This window comes from Taurulus bubalis, assembly GCF_910589615.1.
Source record: "Taurulus bubalis genome assembly, chromosome: 6".
NCBI lineage: Eukaryota > Metazoa > Chordata > Actinopteri > Perciformes > Cottidae > Taurulus > Taurulus bubalis.
Genome location: NC_136594.1, coordinates 3,826,729 through 3,835,761, shown reverse-complemented (window position 1 = coordinate 3,835,761; position 9,033 = coordinate 3,826,729). Strand labels below are relative to the sequence as shown.

Below are 9,033 nucleotides of genomic sequence, written 5' to 3'. Positions count from 1 at the left end.
ATGAAGTTGGGGTTGCTCGTGGTTTTGGCCGTGGCGGTTCTGGTGCCCAGCCGGTCCGAGGGCCGGACCGTCACCAGATGTGATCTGAAAAAACAGCTCGGGGGAGTGATCGCCCTGCCGCATCGACTCCAAAGGTTCAAGGAAAGAATCCTTGCAATACGTGAGTTTCATACATGGGTTAGGTGGTGTCATGAGCTCAAGCCTCGAGTTATGAGGAAGAATCACAAAGGCCGATAAGAGTTTGAGTTCCTGCGATCAATAGGGGAAAATAACTCTTCAAAAAGAGAGACACCCACATGTAAGAGTAATAAAACGTGGATGTTTAAAGGAATCGATTTTAACTCACAAACTCGTTCCCTTCTTTTTCCTTCCTCGCTTCCTGCCATGTGCTTGCATGACTTGTTCACTGCAGTTATCTGTGAGGCCGAAAGAAAGACCAATCTGAACACCACCCGGGTCATGGTGTACGGCAAGCGCACAACGACAACAACCAGACCAACAACCGGCAGACCAATGACCGGCAAGCCAACAACCAACAGACCAATGACCGGCAAGCCAACAACCGGCAGACCAATGACCAGCAAGCCAACAACCGGCAGACCAATGACCAGCAAGCCAACAACCGGCAGACCAATGACCAGCAAGCCAACAACCAACAGACCAATGACCGGCAAGCCAACAACCAACAGACCAATGACCAGCAAGCCAACAACCGGCAGACCAATGACCAGCAAGCCAACAACCGGCAGACCAATGACCAGCAAGCCAACAACCGGCAGACCAATGACCAGCAAGCCAACAACCGAAGAACCAACGACCGTCAGCTCAACAACCGAAGAACCAATGACCAGCAGGTCAACAGCTGGCAACCTCAGACGAAAGCGTGCGGCTGTCTCGACCAGCGAGGAGACCGACTCAGAAGAGCTGGAGGAATGGAAGGAGAGCGAGATGGAAGGTGAGGGCAATGGGGTGGAAGAGGACGATGAGGAGAAAGAGGGCGATAAGGAGAAAGAGGGCGATAAGGACAAAGAGGGCGATAAGGACAAAGAGGGCGAAGAGGTCGATGAGAGCGATGAGGGCAGTGAGGATGAGGGGACGGAGGAGGAGATAAGCGAAGAGGACGAGGTGACGGAGAAGGAGACAAGCGAAGAGGACGAGGTGACGGAGGAGGAGACAAGCGAAGAGGACGAGGTGACGGAGGAGGAGACAAGCAAAGAGGACGAGGTGACGGAGGAGGAGATAAGCGAAGAGGACGAGGTGACGGAGGAGGAGACAAGCGAAGAGGACGAGGTGACGGAGGAGGAGATAAGCAAAGAGGGCGAGGTGACGGAGGAGGAGATAAGCGAAGAGGACGAGGTGACGGAGGAGGAGACAAGCGAAGAGGACGAGGTGACGGAGGAGGAGACAAGCAAAGAGGGCGAGGTGACGGAGGAGGAGATAAGCGAAGAGGACGAGGTGACGGAGGAGGAGACAAGCGAAGAGGACGAGGTGACGGAGGAGGAGACAAGCGAAGAGGACGAGGTGACGGAGGAGGAGACAAGCGAAGAGGACGAGGTGACGGAGGAGGAGATAAGCGAAGAGGACGAGGTGACGGAGGAGGAGATAAGCGAAGAGGACGAGGTGACGGAGGAGGAGACAAGCGAAGAGGACGAGGTGACGGAGGAGGAGACAAGCGAAGAGGACGAGGTGACGGAGGAGGAGACAAGCGAAGAGGACGAGGACAGTGAGGACGCAGAGGACAAGTTGATGAAGGAGAAGATAAGCGAGGTGGACGATGAGGACGCAGAGAACGAGTTGATGGACAAGATAAGCGAAAAGGGTGAAAAGAGCGATGAGGAGGAGAGCAGAGAAGAAGACGAGGAAGAAGAGGTCGAGGAAGATGGGAAACGTCCGAAGCGCAGCGTCTTTCGCTGGAAGCCCAAAAAGAGGAGCAGCGTGGGCTTTTACGGGCTCCTCCAGCTGTCTGACATGTATCACTGTGACTCGGGTTATGTCCGGTCCAGAAACAGGTGCAACACTTCCTGCGACGGTGAGTCTTTGAACCCGAGACTCGCACAGACATTATCATTATCGAACATACATGTTTAGCATTGTGACAACTTCCTTCTTTCCCCTGAAGCCTTCACCGATGACGACATCACGAATGACGTGGACTGCTTTGTGAAGACTCATCCCTGGTGGTAAGTTTGCATGGCAAAGTTAAAGTGAAGCTTCTTCCTCATTCTCATGGGATCCTCCCACTCAAACCTGATTCTACCAGTTTTCACTTTATGTAATGCAACGTAAGGGGGACATATTATTAAGAAGGCAACACATATTTGGTTCCAAATGAGAATGGAAATGAGTTCTAGAGCTACATGTGTTTTGGGGAGGAGTAGCATGCCTCTATAATAAGTAAATGTAATGTGATTCATTCAGAGTAGTAGTGTTGTTTTTCTCTTTTATCTGTGTGGGATCACATGATCCTTATGGCTAACTAATAACTGCTGTTTTTCTCTATTTTCCATCCATATAGGCGTTTAAGAGGCATATTGAGGAGAGCCTCTCGCCAGTGTTTCAGAGACACGTTCTTCCTCAGCGAATGTGAATGAACAGCTGACACATGTTCCACCTGCAGGGAGCCACACCAACAATGTGCTCCATGTAACCAGAGATGCAATTTGCTTTTTTTCATGAATCTGATATTAATAAAGTAATTTGTTTCAGTTTCGTTTCTGGGTGATTTTTTGTGATGAAAGTTAAACTGTATCTCAATAATTTCAACAGTTTTGATGATGTTTTAACACTTTAATCTACCTTCAAGAGAAATACAAAATATATGGTTATTGTATCTTTTTGCTTTATTTGTGATCGAAAAATACACATGTGTTCCTGCATATTTGTGTTTAAGAACTTAAAAAGGAGAACACTGAATAATCAAAGTTAGATCTTTTTTTTATCAAACTATTTATTCTGACAACATGCAGTAATAAAATAAAACAATCAGGAACGCTCTAACCTCTTGATGGATTATTGAATATGAGATACTAAACCCAGTATCGCATAATAAAACGTAGTTCTGCTCCACGATGCACACACAGGAAATGTACAAAGAAATATATACAATATTTAAATTCTAACAGAATATAAACAATACAATATGAAACAATAAATTATATCAGGTAGTACTGAAATTGAGAACAAAATTATGTTTACAAGAAATGTATACAGTTATGAGTATTTACACTTTATATACAAGGAAAAAATACGATCATGCGTAATATGAGTGTTTTGAATTATCATGTAATTTTGGTAGGGAATGAGAGTAGTGGTACGTTTTTTTTTTACATCACATGTCTTAATAGAGAGGCTCAACTGCAGTGTTGGACATTTGACCCAGAAAATAAAATTATTATTATTATAATTTTCTGACCAGACTGGAGAACTACAGTAAGTTTAGTATTAAAAGTAAACATTTTTTATTTGTTTTACTCTAGATCCACAGCAAAAACGCCTCGTTTTATCTATTTATGGCCCAATTAAAGCTTTGAATTAAATCCACCCATTCTCATCTGCTTAATCCGGGGTCAATCCTTCTTGCTAAAACAAATTAAATTAACTGCAGTTAAAGATTCTGCACTGAATCCACTAACCAATGCTGGATTAGCAAAGATGACTCCCAATGCAGTGACACCTGTTATAGCTGTAAACACTCACTGGTGTGACGCTCCTGCTCCAAGCTATGGCCTGTTGGACTCAAGTATTTTAAGCTGTGCAGGGCGGCTGCAACGCGGGCGTCGACCATAACCCCTTCTGATGATATTCACCCCTCACTCATGATGAGGCTCTGCATGTATCACACTTGAGGAAATTAGATTCTGCCATAAAAGGCTCCTTGACAACCTTCACAAAATACAGGGACCCTTTCAGAACTCGTGCTTTTGGATTTGTTTTGTGTGTATTTGTGTCGCTTTTCTAATTCCGGGGTCAGTTTGGTTCCTCGGCCCTGAACTTGTGGCCGTTTTCTTTTTTGTGTGCTTATAAATCTGTGCAGAACTGCAACAAAGATCAAAATAAAGTTCTGGCTCTGGGGTTCCCTGTACCCATTCTTCAAGTAGTCCTATGAACCACCTATGAGTTGCACGTAATAGTTGTGTTATTTTATATAATTTTTCTCAGAATTTAGTCGTGAAAAAAATATATATTTTCAAATAACTCACTTTTATACCATATTTTGATCATAACTATGAACATCCTGCATGATCTGAGCATAATTTAATCAAGATTCTCCAAAAATGGCTTTTTTTCCAACTTCATGGTGCAAGGTCTAAACAACAACCTACATAGTTATAAGACCCCTCTTTGTAAAGATAATGACCTAACAAATCAGTTACCATGGAGTTTTAGTCAAAAAACGGTCGATCGGTTAATAAATGTAAAAGTTATAAGCTTTATATCTTTTCAACATTTGTTTGAGGCATGCTGGGTAATACAATTTGCATAAAGCTCTGACGAAGGCGTGTGACGCAGCCTAAGAAACCTCCCACCTTCACAGGAGACTGCAGAGACGAAAAGCGGAACAAGGAATCTAGGAGAGAAAAAACAGTCAGGGTGCACTCAGATTTTTTAGGGACTAATATACAAAGGTGAATGAATATTTTTGCAGTTCTGGATATCCTTTAGGGAACGTCACTTGACTTATTTTTCTCTTTTCCTGTCCGATAATGGGCGCTGCGAAGTTAAAGAGGTTAATGGACCAAAAAAAACCCTTTCGCTGACACTACTTGTTCTCCTTGTTCACTGTGTGCATTCACCGCCGTCACACTGTCGACATCCGATCCTCTGAAATTATGAATACCTCACGATGACGTGAGAAGATAAACGGTGTCACCTTCTCTGGTTCATGGTCTCAGGGCCCGAGTCTTTTCAGGCGTGACCTGCAAATGAGAAAAGATGTTCTCAGGTAGACGGATCCCTCCCTCCCTCGCCCTCTTTCCAGCTCAGAAACAAAAAGCTAACTGGGAGATTTGGGGCAACATTGTGCTTTTCCTGAGCCAATTGTTCCCGGGCGTCAAGGGAGCGGCCTTTTATCTCCGGAGAACAAAAGATGCAGGTCCTCTGTGATTCGCCACCTCTGAAATCTGCGGACAGCATACATATAAATATTCTCCACGCGTCGTGTGCTTTCAGAGAGTCAGTATGAGGGTTCTCGTGGCGTTCCTGTTGTCGGTGCTGGGCTGCCGTCTGGCTGATGGCAAAAATTTCACCAAATGTGAGCTGTGGCATGAGTTTGCCAACCTGCAGGACGGCCTGAAGCTGACCTCGGACTATGTGGCCAAGAGTAAGTGCTGCTAATAAATCAACTTTTGCATTAGAGACACTGAGGCCTACTATTAATGGCTTTGGAAATAAATACATGTTTAATATTTTTGTTAACTGCATGTAAGAAACGGATGAAGAAATGCAGCTTTGTTTAATGTGACTGTGAAAAATTAACATTTGTTTTCAGATTATACTGAATATGTAAAAGATTTACTGTCCTGTGGATGCACATATGTATAAAAGTATACATCTATGTATGCAGGTGGAAGAGTATACATATATGTACATATGTGTGGTACTTTTTTTCCACCCTTAGTGTGAACGAAAGAAATTGGATGTGACAGTTTTTTCAAATAATCAAAAAAAAAAAACTGAACATAGAAACCTGAAGGAAACACACATGACATAAATGTAACATAACTGTAAAATGCATTTGATGAATTCAAATAGAAAATACAAAACAGCATTTTGCATGAATGATTTGGACGAAAATCCAAGTCGGAAAAAATACAAAAGAAACAGTTTGAGATTTGAAGCTTCTCAATAGCTGCAACATGTCGACTCCATGGAACACACACACGCACACACACACATACACACACATACACACACACGCACACACACGCACACGCACGCAATATCAAGAAAAGTACCCGTTTTGTTTAGATTAAATGTTGGCATGAGGTGTGGCATTAGATTAAAGCTCACATTGTACCCAGAATGCATTGGGTTCATCCTCTGGGGATGATGCGTGTGGTCGGTAAAACTGTGTGGCAATCCGTAGATTTCGATCAGGGGATCATCCTGTGTGGGTCATGAATGTTCACAGTAAAATTTAAGATTGCCTCAGGACTTTGTGAACGTGTGTTTCTCCCCTCAGTTATCTGCCACGTGGAGCTGATATCGGGTTTTAACACCACGATGGTTCAGCAGAATCCCGAGTCGGGAGGGTTGGGGGGCGAGGGCTCGACGCTCTACGGCCTTTTCCAGCTCAGCAACCTCGTGGCCTGCAGCGACGGGACCACAGGCGGGACCACAGGCGGGACCACAGGCGGGACCACAGGCGGGACCACAGGCGGGACCACAGGCGGTACCACAGGCGGGACCACAGGCGGGACCACAGGCGGCACCGCTACGTCAGACAACGTCTGCTCTGCGGACTGCGACAGTGAGTTCAGCTCGGGTTTCATCGCCACTTAAGTTACAACATTTGCAAAGCGGTCTAAAGAGGAAACGTGTTCTCTTTCCAGACTTCGTCGATGACGACATAAGAGATGACATCGACTGCGTGGTGAAGATCATCAGCGATTTCATGTGAGTTCTTTTTGGGGTTTCTTCATTGTGTGCAATGTCAATGTCTCTGCACAGTAAGTCACGCCTGAATGGAAGTTCATTTGATTTTTAAACTCACTTGTTCAAACTGTATAATTCTGCACTGTGAAGGTCAAACATCCAAGTTAAGCTACAATACAAATACATTAAAAGGTGGAATTCAAGCTCACACCAAAAATGTGCAGCGGGTGCTGCCAGTTTGCTGTGAAAGACTGACCTGAATTTCTCATGTGAATATTTCCACAGTGAACATGGTTTTCAGGTGCCCCACTTCAACAACTTAAAGCAATGGTGGGTAAAGTATTAAAGCAACACGTTTTCTTTATATTTGTTGTAATTCTCATAACAAATTGGTTGTTTAAGTTCATCAGGATTTTTGCTGGTTCCTTTTTGGTAATCTGCCTTTCAAATAGAAGACATTCTGCATGGACTATATTGAATCGATGCCTCACAAAAACACATGAACATCTCCTCTGTTTGTTTGCAGGTTCACGCTCATCTTCCAGCCCGAGTGCAGCAACCCTCAGGGTTACTTGGATGAATGCATGAAAACCTAATGAATTGAGTGTCGCAGCACTGGAGGGACTCTGAAGCAGAATGTTACACTCGTAGCATCCGATGCTATCTGACCCTTAGTTGTAGATAAAAATGGCACAATGTGTACTTTCCTCTGAAATGTGCATGTCATTAAAGATCATTGAAAGGCTTTGAATTCCACGTGTGCAATTATGACTAACTATTCACGTAAAGAGTCCAATATTTAACGTCACGGATGTAAAGAACTGTACAAAATGTATTGGGGTGGGAGGGTGGCTGTATCTTCTATTTCATTTTATGGAAAAGAAAGATTTGCCATTGTTATCTATTTTATTTTTATTTGATGTGTTAATGCATATGTCATCATAACATTTTTAAAGTTTTATTTCCAAATTTTGTAAGTTCAACATCAGCTTCTATAATAAGAGTAAACAATAACAATGCACCAAAAATCAAGGTTGTTGTTAATCATTGAGATATCTCAGTTTACGATAAACCATTAAACAAAATCCACCAGGAATTTAGTTTATGGAAACAAATACATTTTTGTGTGTTTTATTTTAAATAAAAAAACACTTTATTTAAACATATTGTCATTTAAGGATTTACCCTCCGAAAAAATAGATAAAAACAAACAAACGCTAGGTGGTTTAATATGAATATATAATATTTTCATGGCAACTTTATTTTAAAGTGAGGCACAAGCGTTAACTAAGACCATAATGCTGGAGTTATGCTGTTGTTCTGCCTTGTCACCACTAGAGGTCGACCTTTACTCTCTTACTGTGTCACTGCACTCAGCGTGACGTCATTGTGTTGCCTTCAGACAAACTATCACAAATACTGACGGGAATAGCAACAGTTTGGTAGATTGTGATGAAATATTATTCAGATATTCATGATGATGACTTTGGAGGGAGGTCAGCTGACTTTTCCTCGGTTGCCACCAGCAGCTTGGCGTTTTAGTTTTTTAGTCAAATATTTTGACAACCATGAATGTGTTGCAATTAAATTTAGTACAGATATGCATGGTCCCCAAAGGATGAATCCCAAGGATTTGGGTAATTCTTTAACTGTTCCATCTCAACATCTAATGATGGACCGGCACATGTTTTTCCTTTAGTGAAATGTCTCTCCTACTTTAGAAGGCTTTGGTTCAGACAATCATGATCCCCAGGGGATGAATCATATTTTCAGCAGCTTGACATTTTTTGTCTTTTAGAGAAATTATTTGAAGATCTATTCAATGGATTGGAATTAAATTTGGCACATACATTCCTCTATTTGTCAAATTGTCCAATGAATCCCGCGGACTTTACCACCCTCTGACGTTCTCCTCTAGCGCCACCTTGAGGTCGACATTTTTCTCCTACTGTCAGATGGATTCCCGTGACATTTGATTCACACGTTCATGATCTCCAGTGGATGAATTTAAATCACACTTGTGATCCTCTGACTTTCCATTTAGCTCCACAATCAAATGTGTTAAATAGTTTGCTGGGAGACAACCACAAAAACCAGTGACACTCCCATTGACGAGTGCGTTACCATCTGGAATGTGGACCAACGACAACACTGTGTAAATGTTATTACAGTATGTAAGTATGTTACTAATATCTCTAAATGTATTAAGTGACGGTAAAATTGTACACGACTCCTTTATAACTGCATTTATTGAAGTTTGGACACTGAGGGGCAGAAGACCTCCAAAACAAGCTCAAGACACGGAGCAACAGCATCGTCCCTCTGGGAGTCCGTCTGAAATGAGAGTCCCAAATCGTCACCTTCCTAAAATAATGGCCTACGTCATTTTTTGACAAAAAATATTTTCTTGCTTAAATCATCTCCTCATGATAATGGCCA

General features: G+C 42.8%; 1 protein-coding gene across 1 annotated transcript; it reads left to right on the top strand.

Annotated features, from left to right (window-relative positions):
• Nucleotides 1-5,178: 5,178 nt before the first annotated feature.
• On the top strand, nucleotides 5,179-7,335 carry LOC306738092 (uncharacterized protein; the record flags this gene model as incomplete). Its single annotated transcript, XM_079219921.1, has 5 exons — nucleotides 5,179-5,320; nucleotides 6,182-6,469; nucleotides 6,552-6,615; nucleotides 6,880-6,924; nucleotides 7,121-7,335. 5 exons carry the CDS (start codon nucleotides 5,179-5,181, stop codon nucleotides 7,188-7,190), a joined length of 609 nt encoding a protein of 202 aa, XP_079076047.1. The 3' UTR covers nucleotides 7,191-7,335.
• Nucleotides 7,336-9,033: the final 1,698 nt, after the last annotated feature.